Raw genomic sequence first — 19,701 nt, forward strand, 5'->3', positions numbered from 1 at the left:
TTGTGTGAAAATTCTCGATTTTATTTTTTACATTTTTAACTTTATAATGCTATGACATATTGAAAAGTGTATGGATCAACATTATTTTTTTATGAGAAATAATATTTTTTAATAATCCCTTTTTCATTCTACATACTTTATCTTAATTAGGATATTAATAATGAACTAGCAGATCATATAGCTTTTGGAATATTCGACCAATTTTTTAAAATAAAACAGTATCTAAAGATTTGCATCGAAGCGTTTTTTTTTGATAGTGATTTTAATCACTGTCAGATATCATTATACTTGATCCATCTATACCACGTCACCACTGTGCCGCGACCCCCCTGTGCTGGGTTTTTTTTTAATTAACAATATATGGGTGTATTTTTTAAGGGGATGTGTTGATATTATTAAACAACACACAGTAATATTATTTAAGATAACAATTTAATGTAATTTTATTTATGTTAGTATAGTACAAGGTAAAAAGGGACACATTCCTTTCTCGATTATGTTGTTTTACTCAATGCAGCCTATTGTTATATGTTTAAAATTTAGTCGTAGTGTTGCCGTCTAACAAGTAAAGTGACCCGTTGCCGTTGTACATCTCTTATATTATATGTTTTGACATTTTATATTATACACGTACTATTATGTTACGATTAATTATTAAATCTTTTAGAAATTAAACGTGTATATTCATAATATGTGACATACATGTACAAATGATAACATCATATTATTTGTTATTATTATAAGTAATAATATGTATTTTAATTATATTAAATAATCACGTTAACAAACATTGATAAATAAAATACTTAGGTAACTTGATAGTATTATTGTGTCAAAGTATACTTAAACTAACATTTTAATAAAGAATTTAAAATGCTTTATATATTTCAGGAATGGAAATGATGAAGTGAGCTAAGACAAACTGTTAAACTTAAGGTAAACTGTTCTGACAATTATCCATATACTAAATCTTATTTGCCTATAAAGTTGTAATTGGCAATAATTAATGTGTAAATATGCAGTTAAACAAATATTAGCTACCTGTATTTATATAACCCTCTTATTTTGTACATAAATATAGCTCTAAAAATAAAAAACTTTAGAATGAATTATAAAATAAATAAATAAAGTGTAATAAAATTTCAAACGCCATTCATTATTAAAAAAATAACTTTATTAAATTATAGAGTAAAAATAAATATTTCGTTTTTAAAAAATAAAGAGTAGACCTAAAATCCCCCAAAAAATAATAGAGTAAGAAAAAACGAGTAATTAGCGTTAATAACTACTATTAATCAATAATATTTGATTTTATTCAAATATTATTGTCTATGATATTGTTTATGTAATTTATAAATGATCTAATTACCTAATTAAAATTATTAAATAAAATAAAATTATCTAATTAATAATGGTATATCATAGCTAACATATTCAGGATAATGTTCGATATTTTTTAAAAATGTTGTAATATTTAACAGTTTCAGGATCTTCAGGATTATGAGGTGGTTTATCTGCTCTTTTGGGAACCTCATTACCAAACAAAAATATTGGCTTTATTGCAACGCATGCCAAAGGAACACAAATATCTGTTAATGTAAATTTTAATTCTTTTATTATTTCCACATAATACTTTCGTATATAATTTGGAAACTCATCTTCATCAACTGATCCGTTTCTATTTTTTGGAATAAATTTAATAAAATATATTCAATATTAGAAGCCATTCTTTTACAAAAGGTTCTACGAAATTGATATTTTGGTATTAAAGGTACAAGAAATGTTTCCAAGTCAACCTTAACATAATGACTTTAAAGAGATTAAAATATACTACGTAAAAATCTTTTATGGGTTTAAAATTGTGATGGTGTCACATAATAATGATATTATTGTGAGAACTATTATAATGTTAATGTTCACAAATTAATTTAAAGAAAAAAATTTCGAAAATTAATGATTTTTAATTTTGTAATTTTTTTTAAGGACTTCCCTAATTACGTGGCACGGAGAATTTTTAACTTATGAGAAAAAATATTCAACTAGACACAATTTGTGATTTTTTTCAAAAAATCAAAAATCATGAAAAATTTAAAAAATAATTTTTTTAACATAATTTTATCATCTTAACACGTTGATGGACAGTCACTACTATAGAAGTGATTGTGTTTTAAGACGTAATTTGACTTTAACTGCTATAACAGTGATATGGTTATACGAGTAGAAAAAAGTCACGAGTGGACTACAACTATAGCAGCAGTAACATTTTTTTTTTGTTTTCATTGTTTTTGTATCATATTTATAAAGAAAAAAGCTCTGATGCATTTTTTATTCCAAAAAATTATTTATGAGATATTAAAGTGAATCTGTAATTACAGCCAAGAGCGTGACTGTTATAGCAGTCATGTCCGTCAATTTGTTAAGAGAAACCGATTTGATAGCGTGAAAAAAAATGACTTTCTATCATTAAATGGAAATAAAAGAATTTGTAAATAAGTTATGACATTTAACAGTATTATTTATAAAAACATTTTATTTTATATCATTGTACACATGGTATGGCAAATAATCAATGATATGAAGAGGTTCAAAAGATAAATCATATTTAGAGAGACAGCATTTTGTATCTTTATCAATTTCATCATGGTCATCTTTTAGATCCTTTAAATTATATTCCACAATTTCCATATCTTTAAAATATCCTATGTTAATATTATTGCTATCATTCTTACTAGCATTGTATATTTCAGAACGTGCCTCAATATTACAAATATGATCTAAAATAAATAAATAAGGATTTTAAAATTGCATAAATACAAATAACTTCTGTAAACATAAACATGATAAAGATTTCAAATAAAATTTTGATTAAATATTATTAAAAGGAAATTGAGGATCAAATTTTACCCATTCCAAATATTTTTATAATAAAACATAAAACACATTTTGCTTATTTTCCATTAACATCCCATTAAACAAATTCACCCTTTACATTAAGTAGTTATTTGGAGAAATTATAAATTAATAAAAATTTTATTCTTTATATATCTCTGTTTGCAATTTTTTTTCATATTATAAATTTAAAAATGAAGGTTCCCATTAATAATATTAATTAACTACATATTGTGTTATAGTTTTTTGAACCTGATATTTTTTCTCATCACAAAAATTACAAATTTTCAATAGTCTATGAGAAAATGAGTGTCTTCCCAGATTTTGATCACACTGTATTTAAATAATGGAAATAAATAAAAGTATAAGTTACAAAATTTGAATTATTTGCCTTATTCATACATTATTGAAAGGTTTTAAAGTGGGCATTAATGAGAAAAGGAGTCCCGAAAAGGTATTAATAGAATAGAAGATATGTATGATGACACTTGTACCAGGGTAAAAAGCGTAGGAAGAATAACAGGAGGTTTTCAGGTAAGAGTAAGAGAGCACCAAGGTTCTGATTTTTAGCCCTTACTTATTTTCAATAATAATGGATGAAATTACTAGAGAAATACAAGATGAAGTGCCGTGATATATGTTGTTCGCTGAAGATATAGTGTTAATAGGAAAAATAGGAAGGATATCATTAAAAGGCTAGAGGTGTGGAGATCAGAAAAAGGTTTAATAATAAGTAGAAGTAAGACAGATTATATAGAGTACGAGTTTGACAAAGGAAAACACGAGTTAGATGAAATCAAAGTTTAGTGACAATATGCGAGGACGTGATAGGATAGGTGGAAAGTTTTAAGTATTTAGGATCAGTTGTGCAAAAGAGCGGTGGTATTGACAAGGATGTAAGACATGAGATTAAAGTAGAGAAAAGCGTCTAGCGTGTCTAAAGAATTCCGATGAGGCTGAAGAGTAAACTCTATAAAACTACAGTGAGACCAGCTATGATGTATGGATTCAGAGTGTTAGGCAGTTGACAAGAAAGTAGAGCAGAAAATAAGTGTAGAAGAGATGATAATGGATAGATGAATGAGTAGAGTAACTATACGAACGAACGAAAATATAAAGGGTAGTATATGTGAGTCGTCAATNAGGGTAGTATATGTGAGTCGACAATCGTAGAAAAGATAAGAGAAAATAGACTTGGATAGTTTGGTCAATTTATGAGGAGAGAGGAATCGGAAACTATAAGAACAGATTTAGAAATAAATGTTAAAGGAAGAAGAGGTTAAAGGAAAAACCAAAACTGAGATGATTTGAATATCTTTGAATGTTATATGAGGACGGATGATGTGGGTGATCGTATCAAGTGTAAGTTTAGGATAAGGGTGGCCGACCCCAAGTAGTTGGAATTAAGGCGAAGAAAAATAAGAAGAAGACTTCATATTATAAGCCCGATAACAACACATATATATAATATACAAATATATAACAGACTATATTATCTATAAATTATATAAAGTAATGAAAATGAACTACATTTATACTTACCTAAAACTTTAAAATCAATAAATTTCTTATATTTTGAAATATTAAAAAATCGGATTTTAAATTTTTGTACATTAAAATTTAAATAATTATCCCATTTTTCTAAATCCTTCATATAGATATCAACTTTTTCAATAATTTCTTCTAATTGATTTTTAATATCATCAGCATTATCCACAGTAATATTTTTATTGGTTAGAACTATACCTCTTGTAAAGTAAAATTTATTTTTGATGAAGTAATTTGAAAGTGTATTGATTAATATATTATTATTTTCAATATCAATTTTGGACAACCTTGTTTTTTCAATGTAATTTTTATTGGCTTCAATAAACTGTTCTAAGATATCACGTTGTAGAAATGTCCTTTTATATTGGTAAGGGGAGAGAGTTATGAATTTCATTACATGTTCTATTATTTTTTGTCCCATCTCAATAAATTGCGGTTTTAACCAAACTGTTACACTATCAGAATTATCTGAAGAAGCAACTTGAATTAAGATTAAGAAGTTGCGAATAAGAATAGCTAAGGGTCGAAACGTAGCCGAAATTACCAACTTTATGTACGGTAAAACATCCATAGAATTAAAATCATATTTCATATCCTGAAATACATCTTGTATAGTTAAAGGATTATCCATAGAGCATTGAAAGTCAAGTGGAGTGAATCGAAGTAGATTTAGTTCTATGTGTTGACTATTATCTATGCTTATAGTATTATTTTTATTGCTGTAAATCTGTAGGGTCATTATTTCATAATACAAAAAAATGTTTGGATGATATTTGTTGTATGAATTCGATTTTAATGAAGACTTAAATTTATTCAGCATTCTATCTTTGAGTTTATTATTTATATTTATTAGATTATTCGTATTATATCCATTTTCACCGATTGGAGGATTGCAACTAACCATATTATCATTAAACGGTATGTTTACACAACTATTATATATGTAAATTTCCAGTTGATTTTTAACTGCAAAATTAATAATTTTATAACCCTCGAATAATTTTTTAGCGTCATTTTTTTCACCATCTTTGTTTTGAGCAATCATATTTAAAGAACCAGAAACGTTATTTTTAGTACATATTTAACGTCATCAATGTAAAAGGAAACTTTTTTGATCTACATACAAAAAATTCATTCAAAAATATCATAATTACTTCACTGTGTGTTTGAAGTGCTTTGCCATAGTTCATAAGATTTTCTATTGTTAAATTATTATTATTTTTTTCGAATTCTAACAAAAATCTTTCATTATGGTTAAAAAAGTTTAGAAAATAACGATAATATGTACACTGTACCTGTTTTTCATATTCACTTAAGCTTAATTTTAAGGATATCATCAATATGAAAAGTAAAAAGTTTTTCATTTTACCACTTATTTATATTAAGTTGATTCCCTACAGAGTTCAACTTAAAAAAAATGTCGACACTAGTTGCAATATGAATATTAAGTATTATTCATATGAATTTTCTAATACAATTAAAATTATTTTATTAGTTTTTGGAAAAAAAATTTATTTTTATTCAAGTATACGTGTTCATCATACAACATATTTACTTAATTATTCCGCTGACGTAATTATCATATCTATACACAGTTTAATTGTAATGCTAAAATCGGTATTTTTACCTTTGTTATTTGTTTATTCTTATTTTAGATTCAATGCAAAACTAGGAAGATTTTGATTTTGCGATCGTATGCATTTAGATTTTTCGTCAACACTAATTTTTGATAATATTACTAATTAGTTAAAAAAATAAAAAAAAATTTGAACACAAAAATTACGTATTGAATGATTGAGAAAGTCATTTGCAAGTTGATGATATATTTTCAGGGCAAATTTTTTTTATAATTTATATTACGTAATATAAGGCTGGGTTCACATGGATGCGAAATATTCTTGTTACATACAGTTTGTGTTATACATTTAACGGAAATGGACGTGTTGGGTTTGGTTTGTGTATCGAAGAATGAGAAGACGAAGACAAAAAGAAGAAAGAAAATATTGGGTCCATCCAATCGCTGATTCATTGTAAACGTGCGTGTCAAATGAACGGTCCCAATCGTAATAACAATAATTCAATTCGCAGTATTACGAAAATAGAAACTTGGGTCATTATCGCGATCGACGCGCATATACGCGGACCATGTGAACGATGTATGAGAAACTCGTATATCTAAATACGCCCGTCCATGTGAACCTAGCCTACGCTTTAATTTAACATATGTTAAAATGAGGCAGTATTTACGGAACACTTTAAAAGATCCTTGTAGTCTAGTGTATTTTTATTAAAAAGTATTGCATCAAACCCTTTAAATTTTTTTACGCGTTAAAAGCATATGAATATATAACTCCTTTTTATTTTTATAATATCTCCGTAAAAATTACAATATTATTGAATATCGTTTTCATACTAAATTTAATTACTATAATTATATAATATAATAATATAATTATTATGTATTCATATAATATAATTATAAATCAGGATAAAATTAAGGGAATAAGAGTTATGGTTGCTTTTGAAATAATCTATGTATGGATAATCATACATCTAATAATGTATGGATCAATACAATTATTTTATGAGAAATAATATTTATATCTCTTTTTCATTCGACATAATTATTTTTTAAATAACACCATTTTCCTTTATATATTTATATATTATAAATATATTACACTTATAAATCATAAAACTTGATATCAGCATATAAATAAGAAAATAAGAGAACATGTAGCTTTTGGAATAATCCACCAATTTTTTTAAAATTAAACACTATCTACAGATTTGCATCGAAGCGTTTCTAATGATAGTGATTTTAATCACTGTCAGATATCATCTATACTTGTTCCATCTATGCCTCGTGCACACTGTGCCGCGACTCCACTTAGCTACAGATTTTTTTTTATGTCTGTAACCACTCTATCTCGGCTCTCAACGAACGGATTTCTTTCAATGATACGTCAAAAGATCACAAATCGTATCTAGTCAAAGACATTACCCTCAAAAATTGAAAAAAAATCCCTCATTCCCCGTAAATGGGAGAAACCTTCAAAAAAATTACAAATTTAAAAATCGCTAATTTTCGAAATTTTTTCAATTTTTTTTACTTAAAAGTGCCATAACTTTTTCAAAAATAAACATATCAATATAATTCTTTTTTATATAGATGCATAATATCATTACCTTTCATTTGGTANTCTTATATAGATGCATGATATCATTACTTTTCATTTGGTATATTTTTTTCATAAATTTAACCTTTAATCTGCCCACAAGGGGGGATTTAAAATGACAACTTTCACAAAATATTAACTTTTTTAACTTAAATTTTGAAAGTGTTCCGGAAAGTCTGACACTTTTATATATATCTTAAATTAAAGCTAATGTAATATACTTTATTATAGTAAAATAAAATTTCGGTCTTTAATTTATCTTCACTGTGAATACAGACATCAAAGTTAATAAAAAAATACGATTTTTGTAAAAAAATTCTTTTTTATATTTTTGACTTTATAATGCTATAACATTGTAAGAAATGTATGGATCAATATAATTTTTTTTTATAGATGCATGATGTCTTTACCTATCAGTTGGTATATTTTTTTTATAAATCTGACTTTTTACCTGCCCACAGGGGGGGATTTAAAATGACAATTTTTTCACAAAAAATTTACTTTTTCATCTTAAATTTTGAAAGTGTTTCGGAAAGTCTGACACTTTTATATATATCTTAAATTAAAGCTAATGTAATGTAATTTATTATGCAAAAAAAAAATGTCGGATTTTATTTTGTCTTCACGTTGAAAATGGCTACCGAATGCTATTCTTGTTTGAAAATTCTCGATTTTATTTTTTATATTTTTAACATTATAATGCTATAACTTATTGAAAAGTGTATGGATCAACATAATTTTTTTATGAGAAATAATATTTTTTAATAATCCCTTTTTCATTCGACATACTTTATCTTAATCAGGATATTAATAAGGAACTAGCAGATCATGTAGCTTTTGGAATAATCCATCAATTTTTTAAAATTAAATACTATCTAAAGATTTGCATCGAAGCGTTTTTTATGATAGTGATTTTAATCACTGCCAGATATCATTATACTTGATCCAACTTTGCTACGTCACAACTGTGCCGCTATCCCCCTGGGCTGGGTTTTTTTTTATTTATCTTGAACAACATTTATTGCAAATTATTGTTTTGTTTTAAAAATTATGTTTTATAAATGCCTGATTTCCTTCTTCTTCTGCTTTATCTTTTGGGTTATCTAATACATCTCTTAAATTATTCTTTTTAAATGTTACTATAGTTATACCAAATTTTTATAAATTATATCTAGTTCATTTGAAATGCCCGGATAATATAAAATGAATAACCCAATTACTTTTTGTTTCTTCACGCTAGTGAGTGTTGTAACTTACCTCCTTTATTTATTCCACTTTTGTATTCGGATTGATTTTGAAAATAAGTTTTCCTTATATCCATTAAATCTATCTATTTCTTTTATAATCCTCGGTTATTTATAATAACTTTTTTTTTTTAATTTTTATTTACTTTATGATTTATTTGAATGATACAATTAAAAATTATTTTAGTCTAATCAGTTAGTTGTATATAAATTACTATACAAATTATATAAAACATTGTTAATGAATAAGAAAATAATGCTATCTGCTGATAACGACAACTTGACTCATATGTGTTTATTATTATACAATAGATAGCGCTATATGGTGTTTGTGTCCTAAAATTAACTATAATCTAAAATATTAATTTTTTATAATCATACTATGTTTTTTTTTCAAATTGTCATTTTATATCCTCTTTAAAAGTCATTTGTAACTGTCATTGCAACACATCAAATAAAAGATCATAATATTACTTTCGTCCTAGTATAGGCTATTTTTTATAAAACGATTAAAAAAAAGATATAAGTATTTAAAAAAAAAATAGATCTTTTACATTTTGCAATAGCCTATGACGTATTTTAAAATATCTTAACAAAAATCGCTCTTGTATCAATATAGATTATGTTATGAGCTTTAATTTTGTATATCTACTATTTATAACCAAATTATGGCCAATTCTTCAAAATCTGTTCTTTCTTGAGAAATGTTTTTATGTGGAGAAAAGTGTATTTCATGACTCTCTTAGATTAGTTTTAATTCAATTTCAGCTTAATCATTTCCAATAAAAAAAAAACCCAGCACAGGAGGGTCGCGACACAGTGGTGACGTGCAATAGTTGGGTCAATTATAATGATATCTGACAGTGATTAAAATCACTATAAAAAAAAACGCTTCGATGCAAATCTTTAGATAGTGTTTAATTTTAAAAAATTGGTAGATTATTCCTAAAGCTACATGATCTGCTATTTCCTTATTAATACTCTGATTAAGATAAAGTATGTCGAATGAAAGAGAGATATAAATATTATTTTTCATAAAATAATTGTATTGATCCATACACTTCTCAATAAGTTATACCATTATAAAGTTAAAAATGAAAAAAATAAAATCGAGAATTTTCACACTAAAATAGCATTTAGTAGCCATTTTCAGCGTGAAGACAAAATAAAGTCCAAAATATTTTTTGTTTCCATAATAAAGTATATTTCATTAGCTTTTATTTAAGATATATATAAAAATGTAAGACTTTCCAGAATACAATTCAAAAATTAATTTTTGTGAAAAAGTTGTCATTTTGAATCAACCCCTAAGGGCGGGCATGTAAAGGGTCAATTTGTGATCATTTGACGAATAGTTGAAAGATATAGGTTCGGTGAGAGCTAAGAAAAAGTGGTAACAGACACAAAAATAAAATATATCATAGTAAAATTATACCTTCTCAGCTTCGCATCGAAACTAATAAAAGATATCTTATTTTTTTCTTTGTTTTATTGAGTGTAATTACTCATATAGTTCATTGTTACATTTTCACAAAAGAAGCGTATGTCTATTATAGTATAACCCAGACAACATAAAATAAAACTTTTACATAAGCTTTTACATTTAGTTAAATTATGGCCAGTTCTTCAAAATCTGTTCTTTCTTAAAACATAATTTTATGCGAAGAAATATGTATTTTTGGAAGACTAATTTGTAAATTTGAGTAGGGACTTTTCTTCCTCCATAACTCACCCGACGCCTATACTAAATATCTAAAATAACCATATTTCGAAAGAGCAAGAAATATTTAATATATGGCATTTTTTATTATTAACTACAACTTTTAGCATAAACAAATAGAAAATAAACTAAACAAATTACTAAGAAAAAAGCTTTGTAAATAAGTTATGACATTTTACAAAATTATTTATAAAAACATTTTAATTTATATCATTCCACGCGTTGTATGGCAAATAATCAATCATATAAAGAGGTTCATAAGTTGATTCATATTGAAAGGAGTTTTTTGTATCTTCATCATTTTCATTATGGTCTTTTAGATCCTTTAAGTTATGTTCCACAATTTTCAAATCTTCATAATATCCTATATTAATATTATTACTATCATTCATACTAGCATTATATATTTCAGAACGTGCCTCACTTTTACAAATACGATCTAAAATAAATAAAATGAGGATTTTAAAAATGCATAAATCACAAATAACTGCTTTGAACATAAACATGATAAAGATTTAAAATAAAATTTTAATTAAATATTATTAAAAGGAAATTCAGGATCAAATTTTACCCATTCTAAATATTTCTATAATAAAACATAAAAAACATTTTGCTTATTTTCCATTAACATCCCATTAAAAAAATTCACCCTTCACATGAAATAGTTATTTGAAGAAATTATAAATTAATAAATATTTTATTCTTTATATCTCTCTGTTTGCAATTTTTTTTCATATTATAAATTTAAAAAAGAAAGGTTCCCATTAAACAAATTAATAAACTACATATAATGTTATAGTTTTTTGAACCTGATATTTTTTCTCATCACAAAAATTACAAATTTTTAGTAGTCTCTGAGGAAATGAGTGTCATACCATATTTTGATCACTCTGTATTTAAACAATGGAAACAAATAAAAATAGAAGTTACAAAATTTGCAATATTTAATTTATTAAGCCCGATGACAACACAAGGGCTAATTATATAACAGATTATATTATCTATAAATTATATGAAGTATTGAAAATGAACTACATTTATACTTACCTAAAACTTTAATGTCAATAAATTTCTTATATTTTGAAATATTAAAAACCCGGATTTTAAATTTTTGTACAATAAAATTAAAATCTGTACTCCATTTTTCTAAATCGTTCATATAGATATCAACTTTTTTTATGATTTTTTCTAATTGATTTTTAATGGCATCAGCATTATCCACAGTAATATTTTTATTGGTTAGAACTATATCACTTGTAAAATATAATTTGTTTTTTATGAAGAAATTTGAAAGTACTTTAAGTAATATATTATTATATTTAATATCAATTTTGGATATCCTTGTTTTTATAATATAATTTTTAATAGCTTTAACAAAGTTGTTTAAGACGTCACGTTGCAGAAATGTATTTTTATATTGGTATGGGGGGAGAGTCATGAATTTCTTTACATGTTTTATTATTTTTTGTCCCATCTCAATAAATTGCCATTTTAACCAAACTGCTACATTATCAGAATTATCTGAAGAAGCAACTTGAATTAAGATTAAGAAGTTGCGAATAAGAATAGCTAAGGGTCGAAACGTAGCCGAAATTACCAACTTTATGTACGGTAAAACATCCATAGAATTAAAATCATATTTCATATACTGAAATATATCTTGTATAGTTAAACGATTATTCTTAGAGCATTGAAAGTCAAGTGGAGTGAATCGAAGTAGATTTAGTTCTATGTGTTGACTATTATCTATGCTTATAGTATTATTTTTATTGCTGTGAATCTGTAGGGTCATTATATCGTAAAACAAAATATTTTTTGGATGAAATTTATTGTATGAATTCTTTTGTATTATAAAATCAAAAGTATCCAGTATTTTATCTTTAAGTTCATTATTTATATTTATTAGATTTGTAGTAGTATATCCGTTTTCACCGATTGTAGGATTGCAACTAACCAGACAATTATAAAACTGTTCGTTTTCACAATTTTTATTTATATAAGATTTTAGTTGATTTTTAACTGCGAAATGAATAATTTTATATCCCTCAAATAATTTTTTAGAATAATTTTTTTCACCATCTTTGTTTTGAGCAATCATATTTAAAGAGTCAGAAACATTATTTAAGTACATATTTACCGTTATTAAAGGAAAAGGAAACTTTTTTGTATTATATTTTAAATAGTCACACAAAAATATCATAATTACATTACTGTGCGTTTGAAGTGCATTGCCATAGTTCTTAAGATTTTCTATCGTTATATAATCATTATTTTTCTCGAATTCTAACAAAAATCTTTCATTATGGTTAAAAAAGTTTAAAAAATAACGAGAATATGAACACTGTACCTCTTTGGTATAATCACTTAAGCTTAATTTTAAGGTTATAATCAATATAAAAAGTAAAAAGTTTTTCATTTTACCTCTTATTTATATTAAATTGATTCCCTACAGAGTTCAACTTAAAAAAATGTCGACACTAGTTCCAATAAGAATGTTAAGTATTATTCATATGAATTTTCTAATATAATAAAAATTTATTTATTAGTTTTTGGAAAAAAAATTTATTTTTATTCAAGTATACGTGTTCATCATACAACATATTTACTTAATTATTCCGCTGACGTAATTATTATATCTATACATAAGTTAAATTCTAATACTCAAATCGGTATTTTTACCTTTGTTATTAACTAACGTTTCGCAAATACACTAAAAATTAAAAAATTAAAATTAAAAAAAAACCCAACACAGTGGGGTCATAGCACAGTGGTGACGTGGCATAGTTGGATCAAGTATAATGATATCTGACGTGATTAATATCATTATCATAAAAAACGCTTCGATTCAAATCTGTAGATAGTGTTTAATTTTAAAAAAATTGGTGGATTATTCCAAAAGCTACATGTTCTCTTATTTTCTTATTTATATGCTGATATCAAGTTTTATGATTTATAAGTGTAATATATTTATAATATATAAATATATAAAGGAAAATGGTGTTATTTAAAAAATAATTATGTCGAATGAAAAAGAGATATAAATATTATTTCTCATAAAATAATTGTATTGATCCATACACTTCTCAATAAGTTATACCATTATAAAGTTAAATATGTCAAAAATAAAATCGAGAATTTTCACTCAAAAATGTATTCCGTAGCCATTTTCAGCGTGAAGACAAAATAAAATCAGACATTTTTTTTTTGCATAATTAAAGTACATTACATTAGCTTTAATTTAAGATATATATAAAAATGTAAGACTTTCCAGAATACAATTCAAAAATTAATTTTTGTGAAAAAGTTGTCATTTTGAATCAACCCCTAAGGGCATGTAAAGGGTCAATTTGTGATCATTTGACGAATAGTTGAAAGATATAGGTTCGGTGAGAGCTAAGAAAAAGTGGTAACAGCGTGAAGACAAAATAAAATCAGACATTTTTTTTTTGCATAATTAAAGTACATTACATTAGCTTTAATTTAAGATGTATATAAAAGTGTCAGACTTTCCGGAACACTATCAAAAGTTAATTGAAAAAGTTAATTTTTTGTAAAAAAAGTTACCATTTTGAAACCCTTGCTGTGGGCTGTTAAAGGGTCTAATGATCACAAAAATATATAGAATGATATGTAAAGACATCAGCATCTATAAAAAAAAAATTATATTGATTTGTTCATTTTTGAAAAAGTTATGGCAGAAAAAAAAATTGAAAAAATTTCGAAAATAAGCGATTTTTAAATTTGTAATTTTTTTGGAGGTTTCCACCATTTACAGTAAATGAGAGAATTTTTTTCAGTTTTTGAGGGTAATTTCTTCGACTAGATACGATTTGTGAAGTTTTGACTTATTGTTCATCAAAATTGGTCCAGCGAAAGCTGAGATTGAGAATTCGCATACACAAATAAAATCTGAGAAAAAGTGGTATCAGACACCAAAAATAACACATCATAGTAAATTAATACCTTCTCAGCTTCGCATCGAACCTAAAAAAAGATTTAATTGTTGGTTAAATTTTCAGAGAGAATTTTTCAATTTTTTATCAAACTTTGATAGCATGTTCTGTTCTGGTGCACACTCAATATTTAACTTTTATGTACTTCGTGATTTATTTGAATGATACAATTAAACATTTTTTTTTGTCTAAGCAGTTAGCTGTATATAAATGACATAAATTATATTTAAAATTGTTGATGAATAAAAAATTAATGCTATCTGATGATAACGACAACTTGACTCATATGTGTTAATTATTATACAACAGATAGCGCTATACAGTCTTTGTGTCCTAAAACACTAAAAGAACACATTAACCAAATAAAATTTTCAGAACTCATCGTTTAGATTAAATTAACTATAATCTATAATATTAAATTTTTATAATCCTACTATGTTTTTTTTTTTCAAATTGTCATTTTTAATCCTCTTTAAAAGTCATTTGTAACTGTCATTGCAACACATCAAATAAAAGATCATAATATTACTTTCGTCCTAGTATAGGCTATTTTTTATAAAACGATTGAAAAAAAGATATAAGTATTTAAAAAAAAATAGATCTTTAAATTTTGCAATAGCTTATGGCGTATTTTAAAATATCTTAACAAAAATCGCTCGTGTATCAATATAGATTATGTTATGAGCTTTAATTTTGTATATCTACTATTTATAACCAAATTATGGCCAATTCTTCAAAATCTGTTCTTTCTTGAGTCATGTTTTTATGCGGAGAAATATGTATTTTGTGGCTCTCTCTTAGACTAGTTTTCTATTATAATAAAAATTAATGCAATAATTTCTTTAATGCATACCATTAAATATTTACTGATTTATAATAATATTTTTATCATATACTCGAGGCATTTTAAGATTCAACTCAAACATTCCCAATAAAAAAAAATATATATTTTGTTCTTTTTTTTTGTATTATTGAGTGTAATCACTTAAACAGATCATTGATTACATTTTCACAAAAAAAAGCGTATGTCTTTTATAGTATAACCCACACAACTTAGTAATCTTCAAAAATGAATTATTTTTCCGATTGTAAAATGTAAATAATTAAGTTTTGAAACATAGGGCAGGTATTGTCTTATGTACATATATATCATTATATACATATTGATCTCGTTTCCAGATAAATTATTGCAAAATAAAAAATAAACACTAAAAAAGCTTTCACAGTAGGCGTTTAAGCGCGCGTACGCGTTTTTAAAAACGCAGCGATTAATCGTTTTATATAAAATAATTACAACAATTGAGAACCATGCACACAAAAAACATGCATTCGGACGCGACCGATCGCTAAAATAAAACAATAAAAATCGCATGTTATCATTCACACGGGGCGATTAAACGCCGCGATTTTCAGGCACGTGAGGGCTCATTCAATTTATTATTAATTTAAATGTATAATTTGGATTCATTTTCTTTTGTCTTCATCCACCATGTTTTTTGATACGGAAAAATTTTATTAATATTATATATTTGGAAAAGTCAATTATATATTATATATATATATATATATAATAAACTTCATATATTAATAAAATTAATACGATTATACATGTATTAGCTTAATACATTTCAATTTATATAATTATTGTATACTTTAAATATTTGAATGTTATTATTAGTATAGATCTATAGTTTTTAATTAACTTTATATCATATAAATCATAAAAATTAAATTTCGTCGGACATTTTATTGGAAATTTTTTATTTTAACTTTCTGTGGGAAGTATTAATATTTAAAAAAACCAAACACAGTGGGAACATGGTATAGTTGGTTCAGTTTATATTTAATCTGACAGTGATTAAAATCACTATTATAGAAAACGCTTCGATGCAAATCTGTAGATAGTGTTTAATTTTAAAAAATTAGTGGATTATTCCAAATGCAATATGATCTCCTATTTCCTTATTTATATCCTGATTAAAAATTTTTTGGTTTATAAGTTTAATATATGAATACATTTTTATTATATCAATTAAGTATATTATGAAATTGATATTTAATGACTTAGTATTATAATTTTTACGGATAAATTATAAAAAACTATTAAGTAGTTATTACTTTTATGGCAAACGTGCATAAAAGTTGAAAGTCTTGTTGCAATACTAAAAAAAAAAATTGTTTGTTATTTATAAAAAAATTTGCTGGTCTAAAAAGAATTTTCATCCGAGATCAAATTATACTACAAAACCCATTTTTGCAACGATTTCAAATCTGCAATTAGAGTTTTTCATAGGCCTAAATATTAACAAACTCCTTCTAATTAATATAACAAATATTTATGTTTAATTATTAGGTTGCGTATGAGAATAATCAATTAATATATTTACATTAAAAATGAATTGAAAAAGTTCTACATTCTATACGCATTTTTAAGTTTTGAACCACCCCTGTCAAAAGGGAAATGGTCTGAATAAAAAAAAAAATTATGTCAAATACAAGTAGTATATAAATAGTACATATCATAAAAAAATTGTAATCATCCATACATTTTTCAAAACTTTATGGGAGTTTATAGTAAAAAAAAATTTTAAAAACGTCGAAAATTACTGATTTTTAAATTTGTTATTTTTTTTTAGAGATTTCCCTCATTTACGGTGAACGAGGGAAAGTTCTTCAATTTTTGAGCGTAATGTCTTCGACTAGATACGATTTGTGATCTTTGACGTATCATTAAAAGAAATCGGTTCGGTGATAACTGAGAAAAAGTGGTAACAAAAAAAATTAAAATGTTTTTACATCCTTATGAATACCTTTTTTAAATTAGGACCATCCTAGTTTTTTTAAATTATACTCGCAATACACAATATCTTTATAACAAAGCTGTTTTAGCAAATATTAAAATAGTTTTAACATATTATTTTGATGTCAACACAGGTGATCTTAAAGATAATTTTTAGGAGGGTGTGGATTGAATTGCCAACTGTAAGTGATAAATTTGCCGACTAAATTTCAATGAGTTAAAGTTCACATTATTAACGAATATTTAATACTTTTAAACTTCTCATGTTATAATAAATCATATTCTATAAGATATAATTTATAACATAAAATATCATGTAATAATATTTTTATGTAATTATTTAGCTTAGGTTGGGTTTTTTCTTCAGGTATTACCGTATGTGTACATGGTAATACCTGTAAAAATCTTTGGGATAACTCATTAAAGTTAAATAATTAACTTTCTCGAGGTTTTTTTTAAATTTCGGGTGTGAACCTAATGTCTACGAACACTTGCTTTTTTGTACAATGATGATACATAGCGTACACAACGCATGCAATTTCTACATAATCTAATGTCTCTATTGCAACTTATTTAATACTTTTTTTTTTTTCTTTATTAATATATACACAATCTGTTCCCTATAGGTACAATAAGAGTATTAGCTAAAATAATTATAACGTGGAATACTTGATAAAAGAAGCCACCCATTGATGACACTTTTAAGTGAAAATCTAATATTAAAAAAAAATATTTTTTACATTGTTTAACTGCATTTTAAATTTTGTCTAATTTAACTTTTTTTTTTTCTAGTTTTCAAAAAAGCTATTTCATAATATTTAATACTTTAAAAAAAAAATAAAAACGGTAGCACAGTGGGGTCGCGGCATAGTGGAGACATTGCATAGTTGGGTCCAGTATAGATTTAATCTGACAGTGATTAAAATCACTATCATAAGAAACGCTTCGATGCAAATCTGTAGATAGTGTTTAATTTTAAAAAATTGATGGATAATTGCAAAAGCAACATCAACTTCTATTAAAATAAAATACAAAACCCATAATTATCATACAAAAATAGTATATTTTTCAATATGGTAGCCATTTGCGTATAGAAGATAGATCGTCGGGACAAATTTTTTTTTTTCATTTTGTAGTACATAAAATAAGCTTTAATTTTATATATGTTTAAAGGACGCAGTATTTCCGGAACATTTTCAAAAATTAAGTTGAAAAAGTTATTTTTTGTAAAAAAGTTACTATTTTAAATCCTCCCAGTGAGCAGAATAAGTGTTAGATTTTCAAAAAAAATTATATCAAATGAAAGGGAAATATCTAAGGTTTCAATACAAAAAAATATTATTTTTATTTGTTCATTTTTGAAAAAGTTATGGCAGTTTTAAGTACAAAAAACATCCCGATAAAATGTAATTTTTATCGCAAACATTACATTTTTTTTTAAATTTTCGACAGCCATTTGCACATAGAAGATAAGATGTCGGGACAAATTTTTTTTTTTCATTTGATAGTATATAACATAACCTTTGATTTGATATATGTTTAAAGGACGCAGTATTTCCGGAACATTTTCAAAAGTTCAGTTGAAAAAGATCTATGTTTTTTACAATATTTTAAGTTTTGAACGCCCCCTATATAAGGGGAAATTGTCCAATTTTAATAAAAAGTATGTCAAATGAAAGATGTACTTATAATGTATTTAGAAAAAAAAAATTTGTGCTGATATATACATTTTTCAAAAAGTTATAGCATTTTTAAGTTGAAAATTTAAAATCGAAAATCGAAAATTTTAACACAAAAATAGTGTTTTTTTAACTACGGCAGCCGTTTAAATGTAGAAAAAAAAGTGTCGGGACAAATTTTTTTTTTTCATTTTGTAGTACATAAAATAAGCTTTAATTTGATATATGTTTAAAGGACGCAGTCTTTCCGGAACATTTTCAAAAATTAAGTTGAAAAAATTAATTTTTGTAAAAAAGTTGCCATTTTAAATCCCCCCCAATGAGCAGGTTAAGTGATAGATTTTCAAAAAAATGATATCAAATGAAAGGTAAATATCTAAGGTTTTAGTATAAAAAAAATTATGTTGATTTGTTGATTTTTCAAAAAGTTATGGAAGTTTTAAGAAAAAAAAGTGAAAACATTTCGAAAATTATCGATTTTTAAATTTGTAATTTTTTTGGATATTTCCCCCATTTGCGGGGAACAAGAGAATTTTTTTCTATTTTTAAGGGTAATTTCTTCAACTAGATACGATTTGTGATCTTTTGACGTATTTTTGAAAGAAATCGGTCCAGTGAGAGCTGAGAAAAAGTGGCAACAGACATAAAAAAAAAAAAAAACACATCATAGTAAAATTAATACCTTCTCC

The 19,701-nt window shown here is 25.2% G+C and overlaps 3 protein-coding genes across 4 annotated transcripts in view; 1 reads left to right on the top strand and 2 right to left on the bottom strand.

The window, feature by feature from the left end:
- LOC126903057 (uncharacterized) overlaps positions 1-5,900 on the bottom strand; it is a 13,833-nt gene extending 7,933 nt beyond the window's left edge. The window contains exons 1-2 of one of the 2 annotated variants that reach the window (XM_050680997.1): positions 4,432-5,900; positions 2,503-2,774 (exon numbers count right to left, since the gene is read on the bottom strand). In XM_050680997.1, coding sequence (XP_050536954.1) covers positions 2,530-2,774; positions 4,432-5,482 — 1,296 coding nt within the window. In that variant the 5' untranslated portion in view covers positions 5,483-5,900 and the 3' untranslated portion in view covers positions 2,503-2,529. Of the gene's footprint in view, positions 1-2,502; positions 2,775-4,431 lie in introns of those variants that run through there. The other variant, XM_050680998.1, reaches the window with a different exon arrangement.
- Positions 1-17,215, top strand: part of LOC126903053 (uncharacterized) — a 32,666-nt gene extending 15,451 nt beyond the window's left edge. Inside the window, exons 9-11 of the mRNA XM_050680990.1 lie at positions 892-936; positions 1,482-1,597; positions 17,170-17,215. The gene's annotated coding sequence lies outside the window, so the exon portion shown is untranslated. The remainder of the gene's footprint in view (positions 1-891; positions 937-1,481; positions 1,598-17,169) is intronic.
- On the bottom strand, positions 10,645-13,073 carry LOC126903054 (uncharacterized). Its single transcript, XM_050680991.1, has 2 exons — positions 11,628-13,073; positions 10,645-11,019 (listed from the first exon to the last, which is right to left on the bottom strand). Exons 1-2 carry the CDS (start codon positions 12,994-12,996, stop codon positions 10,781-10,783), a joined length of 1,608 nt encoding a protein of 535 aa, XP_050536948.1. The 5' UTR covers positions 12,997-13,073; the 3' UTR covers positions 10,645-10,780.
- Positions 17,216-19,701: the final 2,486 nt, after the last annotated feature.

Source organism: Daktulosphaira vitifoliae, unplaced genomic scaffold (assembly GCF_025091365.1).
Source record: "Daktulosphaira vitifoliae isolate Bord-2020 unplaced genomic scaffold, ASM2509136v1 Scaffold_3, whole genome shotgun sequence".
In the NCBI taxonomy this organism is placed as follows: domain Eukaryota; kingdom Metazoa; phylum Arthropoda; class Insecta; order Hemiptera; family Phylloxeridae; genus Daktulosphaira; species Daktulosphaira vitifoliae.